General features: G+C 39.5%; 1 protein-coding gene across 1 annotated transcript in view; it reads left to right on the top strand.

The window, feature by feature from the left end:
- Positions 1-20,151, top strand: part of FAM234B (family with sequence similarity 234 member B) — a 55,405-nt gene that overhangs the window by 28,503 nt on the left and 6,751 nt on the right. The window contains exons 5-12 of the mRNA XM_007944482.1: positions 6,686-6,874; positions 7,890-8,020; positions 12,825-12,972; positions 13,316-13,457; positions 15,100-15,243; positions 15,397-15,478; positions 16,682-16,837; positions 18,351-18,468. Of these exons, the coding sequence (XP_007942673.1) occupies positions 6,686-6,874; positions 7,890-8,020; positions 12,825-12,972; positions 13,316-13,457; positions 15,100-15,243; positions 15,397-15,478; positions 16,682-16,837; positions 18,351-18,468 (1,110 nt within the window). The remainder of the gene's footprint in view (positions 1-6,685; positions 6,875-7,889; positions 8,021-12,824; positions 12,973-13,315; positions 13,458-15,099; positions 15,244-15,396; positions 15,479-16,681; positions 16,838-18,350; positions 18,469-20,151) is intronic.

Genomic DNA, 20,151 nt, shown 5'->3' with positions numbered 1-20,151 from the left:
TTTTTCTAATTGTTGGAGATGTTGAGTTAAGGTGTAGATTTTGGCTCACTCTTCTTTTTTGATGTGTGCATTTATTGCTATAAATTGGCCTCTGATCACAGCTTTTGCTGTGTCCCAAAGATTTTGGTATGTTGTGTTTTCATTCTTGTTTGATTCAAGGAATTTTTAAATTTCATTTATTTCTTCAGTTATGCAGTCATTTTCAAGGAGAATGTTACTCAGTTTCCACGTGAATCAACAATAGGTTGATCTTCCTATTGTTGATTTATAATTTGACAGCATTATGATCTGAGAAGATGCTTTGCAAAATTTCAATGTTTTAAAATTTATTAAGGCTTTCTTTGTGCCCTAACATATGGTCTATCATGGAGAATGTTCCATGTGTACTGAAAAAGAATGTATATTGTACTGTTGGGTGAAGTGCTCTGTAGATGTCTATAAGGTCAAGTTGGTGGATTGTATTGTTTAGTATTTCTGTGTCTTTGTTGAATTTCTTTTCACTTGTTCTATCTTCCATTGAAAGTGGTGTATTAAAGTTTCCTACTATGACTGTTAAGTCATCTATTTGCCTTTCAATTCTGTTAAAGTCTGATTTATGTATTTTGGGGCTCTTTCATTGGGTACACAGATATTTATTATGGTAATGTCCTCTTGTTCAGTCAATCCTTTAATCATTATATAATGTCCTTCCTTGTCTATGGTGGTTTTTGTCTTAAAGTCAATTTTATCAGAAATTAATATTGCCACTCTTGCTCTTTTATGGTTGCCATTTGCTTGATATATCTTTTTCTAACCTTTGAGTTTTAGTCTATTTTTGTCTTTCTAATTTGTGTCTCTTGGAGACAGCATATTGATGAGTTATATTTTCTTATCCAGTCTGCACCTCTCCGTCTCTTGAGTGGTGCATTTAATCCATTGACATTCAGTGTAATTATCAACAAGTATGAATTTGTTGCTGTCATTTTGCTACGTCTTTTTTTTTTCTGGGGTTACTGATTTCTTTGTTCCATATAATTTTCTGTGCTGAGCTCATTTTGTTTATGAATCACATTATCACTTCTTTCATCTGTTGTTTTAGTATTTGCTAAGTATTTGTGCTTGTTCTCTTTTTTGTTGGATGTGAAGGTTTATCATTTTTCTTTGAGGTTGCCCTGTGATTTATAATTTTCTTCCCAAGTTTAGAACAGTCCCTTCTATCTTACAATCGTCTCAACTTCCTCACCATTTAGAATATATGTAACTACACAATTTTTTCCCTCTTTTTGGTTTGTAGTTGTTCTCATTTGGCAATTGATGTCTCTGGTTTTCTGTTTACAATCTAATAGGCTTATTTACTTTGGATACTTCCATAACTGGGTTGGTGTCTGGGTTATGTCATCATGTGTGTTAATGGTCATTTGTTCTTGGTTCTCTGTCTAAAGGACTCCCTTTAGCACCTCTTGTAAGGTTGGTCTTATTTTAACAAATTCCTTTAATTTCTGCTTATCTGGAAATGTCCTAATTTCACCATCATATTTAAGGGACAATTTTGCAGGGTATGTAATTCTTGGTTGGAATTTTTTTTTTCCCCAGAGTTTTATATATGCCATCCCATTGCCTTCTTGTCTGCATGGTTTCTGCTGAGAAATTAGAGCTTAATTTTATTGGTTGCCCTTTGTAGGTAACTTTTTGTTTTTCCCATGCTGCTTTCAGGATTCTTTCTTTGCCTCTGGTTTTCTAGGTTTGATGATGATATATCTTGGTGATTTTCTTTTGAAATCTGTCCTGTTTGGGGTTCATTGGATGTCTTGAATGGATATATTCTCATCTTTTATCATATCAGGGAAATTCTTCTCCAACAAATCTTCAACAGTTTTCTCTCTGGTTTTATTTGTCTCTTTTTGTTCTTGAATTCCAGTTATACTTTGGTTATTCCTTTTGATGGTATCCCACATGAACCTTAGGCTTTCTTCATTTTGTTTTGATCTTTTTTCGGATTGATCCCTTTCCAAAGAAGTGTTGAGGTATTTTTCTTCAATCTCACTGATTATGTCTTCCATTGATTCAATTTTACTCCTTTGCCCATTCAAAGTGTTATCTATTTCTAAGAATTTAGTATTCTGGATTTCAATCTGTGGATTTTTTATCATTTCTAATTTTTCATTTTTTTCTTATATTGTTTTCTGAAATTGTTCGAGGGTTTTGTCTGTGTTTTCCTTATTTTTGTCAAGTGTTTTCCTTGATCCCTCTCTCATTCTGTTGAAAGTACCTAAATACAATTCTTTTGAATTCCTTATCAGGGTGTTCTAGTGCTTCTTCTTCATCAGGAATTTGTTCTGGGTCTGTATCCTGCTCTCTTGTTTCTACTGCTTTATCTTGCTTCTTTGTGTGGACCATGATGGTTTGTTGTATCCGAGACATTGTGACATTTTTGTGTTTATATTGAATTGGTTATTGTATGTTGAACTGATTCACCCAAAATTTTTGTTTTCTTCGTTTTGTTTGGATAATCTGAATAAGTAAGGTATTGTGCTCCTCTATTTGCTAGTTGACAGCACTTTTGCACTCATGACCTGTCTCCTTTCCAGTCATCAGCTTCTTGTATGTCTATGCTGTCTTTGGCAAGTGGAGCCTATTCTTATGTCCTTGGAATCCGAATGAGAATGCTGTCATTTTAAGTATCCCAAATGGCCACTACTTATAAGCATTCAAAATGGCTGTGCCTGGTCATCTCTTGTAAACATTCAAAATGGCTGCACCCTCCAAACAGCCAGAAGTCTACAGCTCAGTTTGTCTCCTTTGCTGTTTCTCTTTTTAGTCATCAGCCACCTGTGTAGTCATCCATGCACCCCTTGGCGAGCAGGGCTGAATTTTAGGTTAATTCTCAGGTCCTGATACCACTTGGAAATATTCAGGCTGTCTGTGCTGTCAGTATAGCTTACATTCTTCAGTTCCATTTGTCTCCTTACCCACTGTTTTCATTCAGGTTCTTCTACTAGTTGGTGTTGAATCTACTTCTGTATCCTTCCTTTCAAATCTTAATGCTCCAGGATTATCTTCTGTGTCTGTGTTAATTGTGCTCTCTCTTCTTTGTTGAAGAGGGTCTGTGTAGCTTGTCTACCTATTTTGACATCTTACAGGAAGTCCTCACAATGAAATATTCTGGAATTTCCATTCTTCTCAGTGCTATCCATAATTTGTTATGATACATATAGTCAAATGCCTTTGCATAGTCAGTAAAACATAGGTAAACATCTTTCTGATATTCTCTGCTTTCAGCTAAGACCCATCTGACATCAATAATGGTATCTCTCATTCCTTGTCCTCTTATGAATCTGGCTTGAATTTCTGGCAGTTACTTGTTGATGTACTGGTACAACCATTTTTGAATTATTTCAGCAAAATTTTACTTGTTTTTCCTGTAGACTCCATTAAAGTGGATTAGAACTACGGTCTGCAAACTGATGTAGGAACTCTAAACATGCTCTGTTATTAGCTGCTGTCAAGTCAGACCCTGACTCATAGTGACTCCATGTGTTACAAAGTAGACTATAGTCTTTATGGAAGCAGTTTGCCAGGGTTTTTTTCTGTGGAGCTGCTGGGTTAATTTGAACCATCAGCCTTTAGGTTAACAAGCTGATTGTAAAGCACTTGTGCTACCTAGGCTGCTAAGCATGCTCTAACTAAACCTAAAACCAAACCCACTGCCATCATCGATTCCTACTCATAGCATCCCCCATTGGATTTCTGAGTTGGTAAATCTTTATGGAAGTAGATTGCCCTGTCTTCCTTCCATGGAGTGCCTGGTGGGTTTGAACCACCAACCTTCTGGTTAGCAGTCAGATGTCTTAGGCACTACACCACCAGAGCTCCTTAAGGATGCCCTAGTAACTACTTTTTAATCATTCAGGCCCTGAAACGAACCAGTGAGTATGTTGTAGAGAATTCTAAACTATTTGCCTCTCTGATTTCAAATATAGTAGAAATTATAAGGCTTATGTGATATGTGAAAGTAGTCTGGGCAGACATCTGTTATAGATGTGAAACTGATTTTTATTTGGTTGAACCCTGATTACATTTTTTCCTGCCTTTGAAGTAAAAGTTACCCTCATTCACTTTTACATTTAGAGATGTTTTTTAGAAATCTAATATTTGAAAGGACTCATAAGGATACAGATTTAGGCACAATATGGACAAGCTAATTTGGTTACAGTGTAAAATAATAATATAGCTAACATACAGTTTTTCCTATGTGTTATGCACTATTATGAGTATATAACATATTTAAACAAATTTATCCCTCAACACAATCCTGTGAGGTTGTTGTTGTTGTTAAGTGCCGTCGAGTCGTTTCCGACTCATAGCGACTCCATGCACAGCAGAACGAAACACTGCCCGATCCCGCACCAGCCCCACAATCCCTGCTATACTCGAGCCCATCATCGCAGCCACTGTATCAATCCATCTCGTTGAAGGCCTCCCCCTCTTTCGTCGACCCTCCACCCTACCAAGCATGACATCCTTCTCCAGGGAATGGTCCCTTCTTACAACATGACCAAAATAGGTGAGACGAAGTCTGGCCATTCTTGCTTCCAAGAAGCATTCTGGCTGCACTTCCTCCAGGACAGATCTGTTAGTTCTTTTAGCAGTCCATGGTACTTTCAGCATTCTTCGCCAGCACCACAACTCAAAAGCATCAACTCTTCTTCGGTCTTCCCTATTCATAGTCCAGCTCTCACATGCATACAAGGTGATTGGAAATATCATGGCTTGTGTCAGGCACACCTTAGTCCTCAAGGAGATATCCTTGCTCCTCAGCACTTGAAACAGTTCCTTCGCAGTTGACTTTCCCAATGCTACACGTCGTCTAATGTCCTGACTGCTGCTTCCGTTGGCATTGATTGTAGAACCAAGCAATGTGAATTCCTTGACAACCTCAATCTTCTCTCCATTGATTGTGATGCTGCTCATTGGTCCAGTTGTGAGGATTTTTGTTTTCTTTATGTTGAGATGTAATCCATACTGCAGACTGTGTTCTTCAACCTTCATCAGTAGGTGCCTTAAGTCATCCTCACTTTCAGCAAGCAAAGTTGTATCATCTGCATATCTCAGGTTGTTAATGATTCTTCCTCCAATCCTGATACCACGTTTTTCTTCATATAGTCCAGCTTCTCGGATTATTTGCTCAGCATATAGATTGAATAAGTGTGGAGAAAGAATACAACCTCCTGTGAGGTAGACTTATATTATTCTCCTTTTACAAATGAAACATTGAGACATGATGAAGAAAAGGAACATGGCCAAAGTCTCACAGCTGATAAATGGTAGAGCTGGGATACAAACCTAGGAAGCCTGATTCTAGAGTTCATGTTCTTAACCCTTATGCCAAACTGATGTGTCCATAACCCCAGCTCGTGGGTTCACAGATCTGTGCTACAGAGCATATGAGGGATTGGGTTTTTTATTTATTAGTATTTGTTCATCAATTCATTCAACACTTATATATCGAATGCCCACTGTGTGGCAGGCACTGTGCTAGGTGCTGGTTGGTTACAAACATGGTCCCTATCTCTAGGAGTTACAGTTCTAGGAGTTTCAATATCCTGAAAAAACTGTCCAGAGAAATTATAGAGAATGAATAGGGTCCTTAAGCAGGAAAAAGCCCAGTATTTTAATCATAGCATCCTTGGGATATCTGGAAATTAACATTTATTACTGCAGTTTGTCATTGCTTGGCAACAGAGTCTCAAACAGTGAGTCACAGTTTGCCATTTGTTTTTAGGTTATATATTTCATTAGTAATACTGAGGAACAGGTGGCATGAAGTATTAGTTGCAACATATGTTTATGTGTATTCGTTATTGACAGAAGTGGAAAATATGTGAGATGGTCCAATATCCGTATCTTTACTGTAAAACTTGACTGTAAAACTGGCAAGAGAAAGTTTTAATTGTGATATGTTTAAGTGACGTAAAGGATTATATACTAAACAGGTGAGTTACTCTAATCATTTACTAGCCATGCTTGGACCTGGATATTAAGTTTGCCAAATATTCTTTCCTGACTGAGACTATATCCACGAGTTCCATAGAACTCTAGACTAGGAGGACCTGCTGATCTTTGCTGCGTATAATCCAGGTTTATTTCAATATTTTTTTTTCTTATTACTCTCAGGAAGCATTTTCTAGGGATGATTAGAATTCTGGTATTTTGTTCTCTGTATATATATTCTAGATCAATCTCACTTGTCTGAGTATACCTTTCCTCCTTTTTTTTTTTTCCTGTTGCTGTTACTGTTTTGTTGCAACAACTGTTTTTCCATATTCTTGATTTTACTCTTGTCTTTTATTCAGCAAATGGTTGTTATGTGCCAGGCACTTTGCAAAGCATCGAGGACAGAGTAAATAATGAGACAGTCTTTATCACCAAGAATATCACTATTTAGTGGGGGCCGAGGTGCCAGACATATAAACAAATGTGTTGTAAAAAGTGCAAAAGCAGCAGTGCATAGCAGGCAGCTTGAAAGGGGTCCACAGCATGAGAAAGGCATTGAGCACCTATGTACTCTTTTCAGACCTTGTGGTCAGAAGTACAGAAGGGTGACTACCTTACCTCCATTTATTTTTTATTCTCTGGCCTCCTGCTCCTCTCTGCTTCTTTTTTTCTTTGCCTCCTTTGCTTTCTTTTCTCTCTTGTGTGCTTTTAGGTGTCTCCAGGCCAATAGCTATTCTTCTGTGCCTTTCGGGGATGAATGGCAGCACACTGTGGTCCAGTCCCCTCCCAGAGGAGGCCCGCGATGTTACATGTTTGGATCTGATGCCAGGAAGCTTGGCTGCAACCATCTGCCTTGTGACAGGAACCCATAAGATGCTCAGTGCATTCAATGCAACATCAGGTAAAGATAATTTGCCGGGAGGGATCTCTGCTCCAGTGAGCCATAATCCTGGATTAGATCTATCCAGTGAGGAAGGGACCTCTCCATTCTTACATAGTAGAAAGTCTGATTTACCTTCTGGAAGTTAGATATTAAAGGAAATAAGAGAAAAGGTTTTGATACATTGAGTGAAGAGATCTATGATTCAGCCTATTTAGAGATAGGATCAGGCTCAACTGAGTTATAAAACAGAAACTGTCCTGAGACCTTTGGTTTGTAGTCTCCCAACTATCTGTTCTTTGTACAATGACAGCTGAGATTTGTCTTCAGACTTGTAAATGGGGTCAGTAGGTAAACATGGATATAACTGCTTAAAAATATGTCAGTGAAGAAACTTAATGTTTGTTGAGGCAGGTTAATTTGGCTTTTTATCTTTTTATTACCTTTAGACATACATGCTAAAAAAAAATCAAATATAATGAAAGCTCTTTACATAGTCATAAGTATACTGTCAGTAGGCTTGTTAAAAAAGCAGTTAGCACCTTGGACCATGGGCTTCCATAAAGCTGAACAAATAATAACTTCCTAGTTTTCAAGGTAGGAGTTCAGTGGTGGGTGCTTCTGAATGAAAAACTTTTGAATTGAGTTAACTCTCGAGCTAAAGACATCTTGAAACCTACATATGACTTTTCTGGTGTTTAATTATATAAACGTGGTAGAAGGACTGGGAGTTGGTCTTTTGGTTGGCTCCTTAATAGTTGCAATAATTTCTAGGATCCCCTGACCTAGACAAATTAGCTATTCTTTCTTGGAGAGATTTTATCTTATCTTAAAAACAAACAAACAAAACCCAGATGTGAGGGTTTTAGCTCAGACCCCCTCCTCCTTTCCTTTCCAATTAGACAAAGGAAAAAAGTAAGTAGGAGTCACTGTTGTCCAGCCCATTGAGTTTTCTCTTGTGGGCTGAGAATGTTGCATCCGCCTTTTCCAGAGGCAGAAAGCCATAACTGTTATCAGCCTGTTTGTCCTTCCCTAGGGAAAACCATTTGGACTTTAAACCCAAAGTACTTGTCCAATGGTACCTTGGCTGCCCCAGTCGTGGTGCTCCCAGACTTGGATGAAGACGGCATTAGAGATCTTGTGGTTCTGGCTATTGGGGAATTGCAGGTATGATCCATATGGAATGATTTTTGTTTCTTATTGGGAATGTTCACTTTTAGTTATCTCAGTTCCTAGTATTACTATTATAAATTCTGCTTGATCTTTTTTTTAAACTAAGGCTTAGGTTTAAATAATGGAGCTCTGATGGTATAATGGTTATTACATTTGACTGCTAACCAAAGTGAGCTCTAGTGGTGTACTGCCTAAGGCATTTGGCTGCTAACCAGAAGGCTGGCGGTTCAAACCTCTCAGCCACTCCCCGGGAGGAAGATTGGGCAATCTACTTCCATAGAGATACCACCTCAGAAACCCAAGGCGGGGTTGCTATGAGTCGAATTGACTCGACAGCAGTGAGTTTGTTTTTTTGGGTTTGCTAACCAAAAGGTCGGCTGTTCAAAATCAGCCATTCCATTGGAGAACTATAAGGCAGTCTCTTGTGAAGATTTACAGCCTTGGAAACCCTTTGGGGCTGTTCCACTCTGTCCTATCAGGTCATTATGTGTCAGAATCAAGAGAGTGGCAGTGGATTTGGTTATTTTTTTAGGTTTAAATAAATTCTCTTTGGGAGATTCAGTGACTAAATTACCATTATAAGCCCATTTTTGCTAGCAGTCACATTTTGGTTCCATTAACTGTGGGATAATGAGCTTTGGAACCACAGTAGTCTGCATTTGAATTTTGCCTCCACCACTTTGTAGGTTTGTGGCATTGGCATGCCGTATAACTCATCCAAGCTCTGCTTTATTGTGTGTGTCAAATGGGGATGCTAATAACTACTTGTAGGACTGGTATGACAATTAGAGCTGATACATTTAAAGTGCTTAGAATAGTGTTTGTTCTTTACCATGTAAATGTATTGTTTGTTTTACTATATTATAGATACTTAAATTCAATTTCAACCATAAAATAATAGGGTAGACTTAAAGAAAGTTCATAAAATATATATAGAAAACAAAGTCTCTACATCAAACATGTAATGATAACAATGACCAAAGCAAGGAGAGTTGGAGCATATGCTATGAAAACTTTGTTTCCAGTGCACAAGTTGTCCTGGGCACAGGTAAGGTGACAGTAGTCTTTCTCCCAAATCACAGGAAAGAATAAATTAATAAACAGAATTATCTCAATTTTAATCTTTCATTCAATAAGCTTTTCTCAGAGTTTTTGTCAAAGCTTCTCTAAGACTTTTTTTCAGACTTCCTAGTGCTAGTCTGTCAGGAAATGCTTCTGGACAAAAGAATTAAACAATTGGAAAAGAATATTCATGGGAAAATATGGATACAGATAATTTTGCCTGTATGATAGCTTATTTTAATTTTAATAATAGACTTCATGTTTGCTGTGGTGATTGTATACATGGAGTGGAGTTATACATTCTGCAAGTAAATTGTTTAGAATTGAATTAAATTTGTCAGTATGGTTTTCTGCCAAGAGTACCATAAATTCAAAGTGTTCCACCAATTAAAAGTTTTGAGGAGCACTTCTATACTAGGCAATAGTTTTATGTGTCTGCTTTAGATAAGAAGAAAGAAGATAATGAGCTAAATTTCTGAAGCTCACTCACTTTTAAGGGTACTTTCTGTTAGTTTTCTTCAGCTAGCATGTTGGTCTCAGTGAACCTGAATCAAAACTTCAGGAGTTACTCATATTATCTTCTTTACCACAGCCACTGTGAATAAACAGACCAGGGGGAAAGAAATTTTTAGTTAATACCTCTAGCAGTAAGTGATTCTGTGAAGGTTCCAAAGGGGAAAGTGTGGAGAGTTTTTTCTTAATGGAATTATGGTAAGCAGAGGCATAGCAAGGCTTTGAAAAATTTTATATAACCTGAACAAGTTTAAAGATCTCAGTCTTAATGTCCCAACTGGCTTCTTAATTAATCCATATTAGTAGGTTTGGAGATACTCCATAATGAGAAGGCCTTTGCTAGTGGAATTGGCTTTTTTGTCTGCTCCTACTCTGTTTTTTTTTTTGTCTTTACCCAATGTATATGAGCCATGGTGGTACAGTGGTTAAAGCACTTGGCTGCTAACTGAGAGGGCGTCGGTTCAAACCCACCAGCTGTTCCATGGGAGAAAGATAGGGCAGTATGCTTCTGTAAAGATTTATAGCCTCAGAAACCCTATGGAGGCAATTCTACTCTGTCCTATAGTGTCGTTATGAGTCATAATCAATTTGACAGCAATGGGTTTGGGACCCAGTGTATTACCCAGCTTGCTTTTCAGATTTTGCTCATTTGCACAATAGTGTCCAGATGTGGAATAGTCCCATTCTGCCTGAAAAGTGATAATACTAGAAAAATCTTGGAGAGGTGATGGGTTCAGAGCAGTAGCTTCTTCTTTACGTTGACCTCTTTAGACCTCTCTATCAGCAACAGGGTAGCTCTGGTGGTGTAGTGCCTAAGGCATTTGACTGCTAACCAGAAGGCTGACGGTTCAAACCCACCAGCCACTCCTCGGAAGGAAGACTGGGCAATCTACTTCCATAGAGATGCTGCCTTCGAAACCCAAGTTGGGGTTGCTATGACTTGGAACTAACTCGATGGCAGTGAATTTGGTTTTGGTTTTTGGTATCAGCAACAGAGAACTTGAGGAACCTGTACGGAAGTTTCTCTCTTCACAAGGAATGAAACATATTATGTCTATGACTGGGAGTAATTACATTCTTAGATATGGGTTTAGGGTGAGTGGGATTTCAAGAACTGAGTTGGTCTAGAACATTAGTGGGAAGAGACATTAAAAGCTATGTGGTTAACCTCTCACATCATTGTAATCTCTGACACAGCATTCCAGACACATTGGCACCTACACTCTCCTTGAGCACTCAGCTGATGGAAACCACTAATTTGTGAGGCAGTCCATTTCATTTTTGGACACCTCTAGAAAACTGTCATGTTGAGAAATCTGCTTTCTTGTAGCTTCCATTCTTTGTTCTAGCTTTAGTCCCAAGAAGCTATTCAGAATGAGTCCAATCTCCTTTCTATATGAAAGCTCTTTAGCTATTACCTATCCTCTAACCTTGCTACTCTCAAGGTTAAATATCCCTGGTTTCTTAAACTGTTCCTCATGCAACGTGAAGTTTTTACTCCTTTCTTTTATGCTTTTTTTTTCTTTTTGTGCTTCACTTTGTCTACCTCTCTCTTAAATTGTAGCATCTAGTTCTGAAAACAGTGTCCTATTTGTAGGATAATCAATTATATTAATAATAATGAAATTGTTGCCTCTTTTGATATTGTGTTGTTGTTGTTATTTGCCATCGAGTCAGACCTGACTTATAGTGACCCCTCCTTGGGTTTCTGAGGCAGTATCATTACGGAAGTAGATTGCCCCATCTTCCTTCCGAGGAGCGGCTGGTGGATTTGAACTGCCAGCCTTCTGGTTAGCAGTCAAGTACCTTAGGTACTACGCTACTAGAGCTCCTCTTTTGATATAGACACTGTTTAAGCAGCTGAAGACTGCAGTAGTCTGTAGATTCACTTTTTGTTAATAATCAATTAACCCACCCAGATCTTTTATTTTATTTTATTTTTTTACATAAATGGCCTCTATTTTGAGGTACTGGGTATTTTAAATGTAAATGAGGAACTTTACATTTTTCTGTTAAATTTTGTCTTGTGGTGAAGTTTGACCCACCTTCTAGCCTAAGACCTTTTCATCTTTTGAGTTTATCATAAATCATATTAGTTATCTCTCTCAGTTTTGTGATAAGCTTGAATTCTGTTTATTTAAGTCATTGATAAAAAAAATTAATAGGATTGGGGCAATAGTAGAGTGCTGTGACATTCCACTGACAACCTTTCTCCAGGTTGGCATTGACTCTTTAGACATCTATATTTAGGTATATCACAAACCATATTTTTTCACCTTGTTCATAAGAAAATCATGATAAACTTTGTCAAGATATTGATATAGTCCCTATATTTCATTCCCAACTAGTGACTATAGGAGCCTTGGTGGCCCAGTGGTTGCAGTGCTTGGCTGCTAACTGAGAGGTTAGCAATTCAAACCCACCAGCCGCTTTGAGGGAGAAAGATGCAGCAATTAATTTCCGTAAAGATTATAGCCTTAGAAGCTCTATGAGGCAGTTCTGTTTTGTCCTATAGGGTCACTATGAATCAGAATCAACTTGAAGGCAACAGTTTTTTTTTTTCTTCTTTTAGTGACTTTATCTTCAAAAGAAAATCCTATAGAGCAGGTATCAGTAAACTGTAGCCTGCAGGTCAAATCCAGCCCACCGCTTGTTTTTGTAAATGAAATTTTATTGGAATACAGTCATGCTTATCCATTTATGTACTGTCTGTGGCTGCTTTCATGGTACAGTAGCAGAGTAAATGTGGAGAGACCTTCTGGCTTGTAAAGCCTAAATAAAATATTTACATCTCAGCCTTCACTGAAAAGGTTTGCCAACCCCTGATTGATAAGATTCATAATAGCTGGGCCACACATCTAATGTTATGATGGGAGAGCACTGCCTGAATTTACTCAAGTTGGGATCAAATATTACTGGACATTTCTGGATATTAAGAGTATAGACTTGGGGCTCAGCTGGCCTTTTTAGCTTTAGATTAGAATTTTCTACCTCAGGACACTGTTGAGTCAGTGTCTGGGCTACCATAAAGTTGTCTTTTGTACATATCTAATAAGAGAATGTGACATTTGCTTCACTTTCTCACTTGTAGGAAGATATAAAGAGGCAGCTTTGGAAAGTGTTTCTGAACCCTTTGCTAATGAGGAGGCAGTGGCTGTCTGGAAAAGCTGGTCAGAAAATGATAGGCTTCTATTGACTTCACCCTCTTCTTTCACTTCTTCAGCCAGATCTATGCTTTCTGCTGGTATCTGGCCGGACGGGGAATCCAGTGGGTCGGCCTGTGAAGTACAACATCGTGGGAGTGGGGAATCTGATTGGTCCTCAGGTTTACATCACCACAAATGGCGCTGTCTACATCCTGTTTGGCTTTGGTAAGAAGTAAGGCTAGTTTGTGCTGCTGCTCCTTGTTGGCATGTATGATCATGCCAGAAACTGCTGATACCAGCCCTTTCATCATCTCTTATTGCAGGGACCGATCATTTCCCACACCTATTGCAGATTATTAACTCTGCTTTCCCTTGATGCCTCCTCCAGGAGAGGAATCTTTGTCTAGCATCTGCTTAACCACTTCCCCCTCACTCCATGTTGGACCAGTTGGAGTGGGCTTTGTTAGACTCATCTGATTAGGTTCCATGTCTATTGCTCTGATCCTTACCCTGGGGTAGTTCTATTAAATCTATACCATCTCAATGTTGGTTCTTCTTGTGGTGCTAGGCAATATTCAAGCTGTCGCACTGCGGGACATTTTTGTTCAGGCCCAAAATCGAGACAGCTCACCACCTTCTCTACAGCTAGAAGAGCCAGAATGGGAGAAGCGAAGATCCATCAACCTTTCTGAACTCATTGACGTTTACAGGTAGGGCAGATGTCTGTCCTTGGTCATAGTGAGATCTCCTGTGAACTTATGTGCCATGGAAACTCTTAAGTTTGGTTGGGCTGGTGAATACGTGGGCAGATGTTTTGTGGGAAACAGTGCCAGATGTAATAATACCATTTTCTGATTGGTTAAGGTGAGTGAGAAGTTTTCTTCTCTTGGTAACATAATGTGTTGATATTTATGTGTGGTGACTACAATATATGATCACTTTGGACATAGGTTACAAAGGAAGAAATTTTTTTAGGCATCCAAATAAGAGTGGGGAGAATGTGGCTGGGAAACCTTGAGACAGATTTATTTAAAATAACTGTTTATCACAATAATGACCAGAATAACTGGTTGCATGGAGTCTGGTGAGACCCTGGGATACACTTTGGGCCTGGGATATACTTTGGGCCTGGAATAAAACTCACTCCCAGGGGCTGGCTCTCAGCCCAATGCTAAATAAGACATACACACAGACCACTCAATCCAGAGTGACGCACCCATATACTTTACGGAGATGCATCCCTTGGAGCAATCGACCACAGAGCACCAGAGAGGCAACATTCACATGGAGGAAAAGCAAGACACACAGGAGTGCATAACTATGAGGGGTATTGGGTGGGGGTGTGTGTTACTGGGAAGGGAGAGGAGGAGAGTGGGTTAGGGTTGGGGATGGTAATTGGGGAGTGAAACCAAATGTCCATGACATGTTTAATGTAAAATTCTGTTCTGTAAACTTGCACCTAAAGCACAATAAAAAATATAAAATAAAATAACTGTTTATAAAGCTGTGGTGAAGTGTCTATCTTGTATTTTTTTCTGAGTTAAGGCATCATTTTGGCAGAAGTAAGGATAGCTTCCATGAAAATTTATTTTTAATTTTTATTTACTTATTAACTAAAACCATGTAATTTATTACTTGCAATGGATTTTACCCATTCAAACCCAGGCCTAGATGATAATTGTCTGTTCTCTACCAGAAGTTTCCAAATTATTTTCTAAGCAATATCATGTTTCTGCAAATTTGACAGGTATTAAATAGAATGGTCCCAGTTGTACAGAGAAAGAAATAATTTGATGAAGTGTAACCAGTGCCTAAGGCATCTGACTGCTAACCAGAAGGTTGGCAATTCGAACCCACCAGGCATTCTGCAGACAGAAGATGGGACAATCTACTTCCATAAAGATTTACCACCTCAGAAACCCAGTGGATGTCAGAATCAACTCAATGGCAATGGGTTTGGGTTTTTTTGAACTACAAATAGCTGCCTAAACTTAATGACAATTTCAAGCCTCCTGTGTTGTGGTTATGACTTAAATCTCTACCTGCCTTCCCTGCCTTATCCTTGGCTCTGATATTTTTCTCAGAGTGTTCAGCAGGAGAGGTATGGCACCATAGCATTTCTCCTAGAGTTCCTTTTGAACTTGCATGGATTAGCTAGGGATCCTTGGTTTCTAAGGGTCAGGAAAGTCAGGTTCAACTGGAAGGAAATAATTCCCCTACTTGATAAGATACTGATGAGAATGTGTACAAGAGTATATGCAAACATATTCACACTGAGAGAAAAAGCTAAAATAAATAGATGAGAATCCCATCCAAATCAAAGACTAACTGTTGGGGTCTTCTTTGATTCAGTGATGGTGTTGAGCTACTCCAGATGGTGAAGGCACCAGATTCCAACTGCAGTGACCTCCTGATTACAACCAGACAAGGGCTTGTCCTGCTTCGGGGGCAAGATCTTATACCTTACTGGACATTGAGTCTTCAAGGCCTGCACAGGTTGGCAGTGTGCTCCTTCTCATGTTTGCAGTTAGATCTACTTCCCATGTTTCAGAACTCCTTAGAACAGTTGTTTGGGGCTGATATAAGAGAAGGGAGTGAAAGAGTTCTTTTTCCGTTTTCTTGATTAATTACTTTTGTCCTCATTTGCAGCCAGCCTACTCCTGGGTATTTCACCGATGATCAGATCTTAGACTTCCTTCTGCAAATTCAGGATGGAGTTGGGATGAAAAAGGTAAAATTTTGGGAGTCAAGTTATTTAGAATATATCTAAAGTGTATACTTTGCTAGGCACTTGGAGGAGTAAAAGCACCAAAAACATGGTCCTTTCCTTCTAAGGACTCAATGTCTAGCTGTATGGATAAAATGAACACTTTAAAGAAAATGAAAGAATAATTTGGTGCTAAATTACATTCTGTGGAAGCTTTTCTAAGCTAACGTCCTTCCCATGCTGGAGTTCCTTCCTGGAGATTAATATCTTAGAGTTAGGCCTTCTAAAATTTCTGGGTGGAGAAAGGCAGGTATAAATAAATGAAATACTTAAGTCCACATATATTGCCTAGGATTTCAGAGAAGATGGGATATCTTTGATGGCTAGCGTTGTTGAGGAAGACTATAAGAAGGTAGAGAAGGTGAGCAGGACCTTTAAAGCTGAAGGAAAGACATGTCAGGCCAGGAATACCAGGACTGGATCCAGAGATGAAAATTATGTGGGGCATTTCCAAGCATAGTGAATACTTTTCTTTGGCATTCCTAAGAGGATTAAGGGAGAGAGTATATAGATTGGTTAAGAGCTGAGATGCTGAGAGTTTCAGACCTGGGTTGTAGTCCTGGCTCCACTACTTACTGGTGGCCTTGGAGTAATTATGTAATCTCTCCCAGCTTCAGTTGCTGCATCTATAAAAGAGGGGTGATAAGATTGCTTACCTTCATAGAGCTGTTGTTGACAATTAAATGAAATAATATATATTTGTGACAGTATATAATTTTTTAATGTGGTGTTACTTGACTTCTGGTCTTCCCCAACACTACCAGAGGGGATCTCGAATTGCTAGTCTCATTTTCCCTCTCTGCTCATTCAGAAGAGTTTGTCCCTGCCAGATTGAACCCAAGGCCTTTTGTGATGCAGTCTCCATTTCTCATCTTTTAAATGAGAGGTGGGCTAGATGATTTATCATGCCCCTTTCCCATTCTAGAACCCTGCAGTTCTTTAAACTCTAGTAAATGGGAAAAAGAGCTGTAGGAATTTGGTCCAGGTCCCTAGCTACTATTTAATGCTTTCTGAGCATCCAATTTTCTTCATCTAAGAAGTTCAGCCTATTAATATATGTATTACTTTAATACTTGCATTTGTTTCATTCTGTTTTGTGTGTTTTTATGTTCTTGGCCTGCTGCTTTTCTAAGGATTGACTATGCCCACTCTCTGTGTCTTTTGCAGATGATGGTGGTGGATGGTTACTCTGGATCTGTTACTTGGAGTTACAGTGTTCCATGCCACATGAAAGAAACACCAACCACCTCAGCTGTCACTTCAGATCAGAAGTCTGTCTTCCTCTTTTGGGCTGAAGGGTTATCAGCTGCATCTCCCAAGTCTGTGAGTGAGCCTGGAAGTAGCTTTTGTTTACTTTGTCAGAAGGTAGCCTCTCTGCATCCTTATCTGGGAGTGAGGATATTATTGTTTGAATAGCCACATTTTCAAGTGGTTATGGGTAGAAGCAAAATAGCACTTGCATTAGAAAAGCAAGAATCTTGCTTCCTCCCTAGCTGTGCCTACATACCTTTGCCTTTCAGCTAAGTGATGGGGAAGCTGACAACAGGCCACCCATAGTGGGAAGCTAAATAAAGAATCAAAAGTCTTCTCAAGATACTAGGTCCACGGTTACAGATAATTCATATATGCTACAGTTACTGAAGAGAAGAAATAATTACAGTATGGCTGGTCCATAATGGAGAGGGAATGTTTCTTGGGAGGTATATGGCTGTGTTTTGAGGTACATAAACTGAGACTACTGAAATGGTGTGGGGATGGGCAAAGCAGGTAGGGAGGGACACTGAACAGGCTAAAGTAGAGAGTTCAACTGGGGGAATTATGGGGGAGAAAATCTGATGTGTAGAATGAAGCAGAGTTTAGGAAGTCTTACTTACTTACCGCTATCCTGAAGTATTTTAATGGGGTTGATGAGGCAGGTTGGGGAATCCTATGGGTGTGTGGAGAACTGCTCTCTTCTGCTTTGAGGGTGTGTGGTGGGAGTGAGGTTGCAAGTTTCCTGTCGCCTTCTCTTCATTTAGCAGACTTCTTCCTCCTTCCATGCTAAGAACATGGAGGCAATGGTGATGTTATCCCTCAGGGATTTCATCTCCTCCACTAAGAGAGCTCCAGGATGGTTCCAGAGGAAAGGAGATACTTGGAGAGTTTAGGAGAACAGCATCCACTAACCAGTATGGGAGTATTTTAGAGTTTTAACAACTGTGAGCCTGTACAAATAGCCAAATAGCTTCCTTGCACTGAAGTCATATTGGTCAAGGTTGTCCCCATATGTATTTCTTTTGCTTCAGGGAGTTTGGAGGAATGACACTCAGGTCTTGGATTTTTTGCTTTGTAATTGATGATTTGGTTTTGCTTGATCAGAATTCTGTGTATTTCAGGAACTGATAAAGTTTCTTGAATTTTTAGCCTGATGATGCCCACAGTTGGCTCTGAGGCCTAAGGGAAATGCCATTAGCACATTATGTTTTCAAAAATAGATTTGTCTCTACAAATCCCTTCCCCCTCCCTTGCAAGAGATGAACCACTATTCCAATATTCCTTTAGGCAGAAGGGGGTAGGGAGGGATATCTCTACATAAGATTTGTCTCTGGGTGCACGTACATTTCCTTTTTGTGTGTGAAAGTATTTTCTAGCTCACAGAGTGGTTTGAAGTAGTGATCAGTTAGTATTTTGCGCTCTTTGCAATAAAATATCTCGTAAATTTTCGAAGTAGGGATTAGGCTTTAGCATCTAAGAGGAATCACCATTTTTTTCTCTGCCCTTTTTATCTGAGAAGTATCAGGTTTGGGAATGTAGGACTACCTTTACATTAGCTCATTCTTTTTGCTCCTCATCACAGGATCGCATCCTAGGAACTGAGCCACCCAGGCTTCATCACCTTTACCTCCTGCATCCAGCATTCCCCTCGATTCTTCTGGATCTGGCCAATGCCACAGACACAGTGACAGCATCAAAGGGTAAGTCCCAGTGACAGGGAGTCTGTCCACATGAACACAGGAGTATATCTGCGGAATACCATTGTCCCACCAGGGAAGGATGTGTGCTTTTCAAATGACAGTGGGAGGTTTGTGCTAAGACATCTTCTCTGGTGCCTAGGGGCACTGCAGGAGTGCTGTCTCGGTGGGCGCACCATGCTTACATATCCTCTGAGGTGAAAATCATTCCTGTCCACAGAGGGTTCTAAGGTGACAATGAGGATTCATACAGCAGACATACAACTACATGCCAGGCACTGCACAAGACTAGTTTCTTGGCTCTCTAGGAGCTGTAGAATTTTGAATTGATATCGAGGCATATTGTAAAGGAGGTAGAATATGTTTTTTCAGGACATTGATTTAGGGTCAGTGGAGACTTTTTTTTTTCTTTAAGAGCTTGTTTTACATTCAATGTAACACATACATGGAGGCTTTCTTTTGAATAGCAAAAATAATCATGCCATTGCATAAAAATTGGAACCAGCAGAAAAATTAAAGGAAAAATAGAAATGTCACCTTTAATCTGACCACTCATACCCACTGTTAAGGAAGTGCTCTTCTAGTTTATACATCTGTCTAAATATTGTAATGCAAAATTGGGATCATATATTGGGTACCCTTACTTCAGGAAACCAAAGCCTTGGAAACTCATGCCATTGCATTTTTTTTTTTTTTATTGTGATTTGGGTGAAGATTTACAGAGCAAATTCACTTTCCATACAGAAGTTCACATACACTTTGTCTCATGACATTGACCACAGTTTACCACAATGCAACAGCTCCCCTTTCACTTCCTCCCCATAGTTACCTCTTCCCAGTGTCCATCCCTCCATACACTCCTGCCCCCTGAGCTGTCTCCCTGTGCATAAGCAGCCCTTCTTTCTCCCATGATTGTTCTCTCCAAAGAGTGTATCTACTTGAGGTAAATGTTCAACTCATATGCCTGTATTTTGTTTGGCTGGAAACCGCAGGTGTGGGTTCAATTCTAGACCTGAAGGGCAGCTAGGGGCCATAGTCTCAGTGGTTCCACCAGGCTCTATCGGACTAGCAAACCTGGTCCCCACCTTTTTTTCTTTTTCTCCAAATGATTTTGAGTTTTGTTCCACATTATTCTCCCTTTCTATCAAGGATCTCCTACATAGATCCCCTTCCAAGTGGATGACAGTGGTAGCCGGGCACCATCTAGTTCTTCTGGTGTCATAGTTGTATAGGCTGCAGATCGTATGGTGTACCAGTCACTAGAACTAATTGTTTCCGTGAATTTTGGTTTTCTTCATTCTTCTTTGCTCTGGACGGGGAGAGACCTATCGTTGCATCTAGATGGCAGCTTGCTAGCTTTTAAGATCCCAGTTGCTACTTGCCAAAGTAGGAGGTGGAACAGTGTTTTGTATAGTATGTTATGCCAATTGAGCTTGATGTCCCCTGCGACTATGGTCCCAAGCCTGCAGGTTCAACTACTCGGTCCCTCTGGGTAGCTGGCTGTGACCAAGCAGTGACCACAACCTTGCCCCTTGTCAGCTCTACTCTTCACCTGGGAATTCTGATCATTCACATAAACTTATAGGACCATTGTCTGCCAACCCTATATATGTTCTTGGATACACTCCCCATTTCATAGACATACCTAATCGTTTAGCCTGTCCACCCATCTATCCATCCATATAC

This window comes from Orycteropus afer, unplaced genomic scaffold (genome assembly GCF_000298275.1).
Source record: "Orycteropus afer afer isolate SDZICR_OR568_19922 unplaced genomic scaffold, OryAfe1.0 scaffold00126, whole genome shotgun sequence".
In the NCBI taxonomy this organism is placed as follows: Eukaryota; Metazoa; Chordata; class Mammalia; order Tubulidentata; family Orycteropodidae; genus Orycteropus; species Orycteropus afer.
The sequence above is the reverse complement of the archived record's forward strand: the minus strand, read 5'-3'. Positions and strand labels throughout refer to the sequence as shown.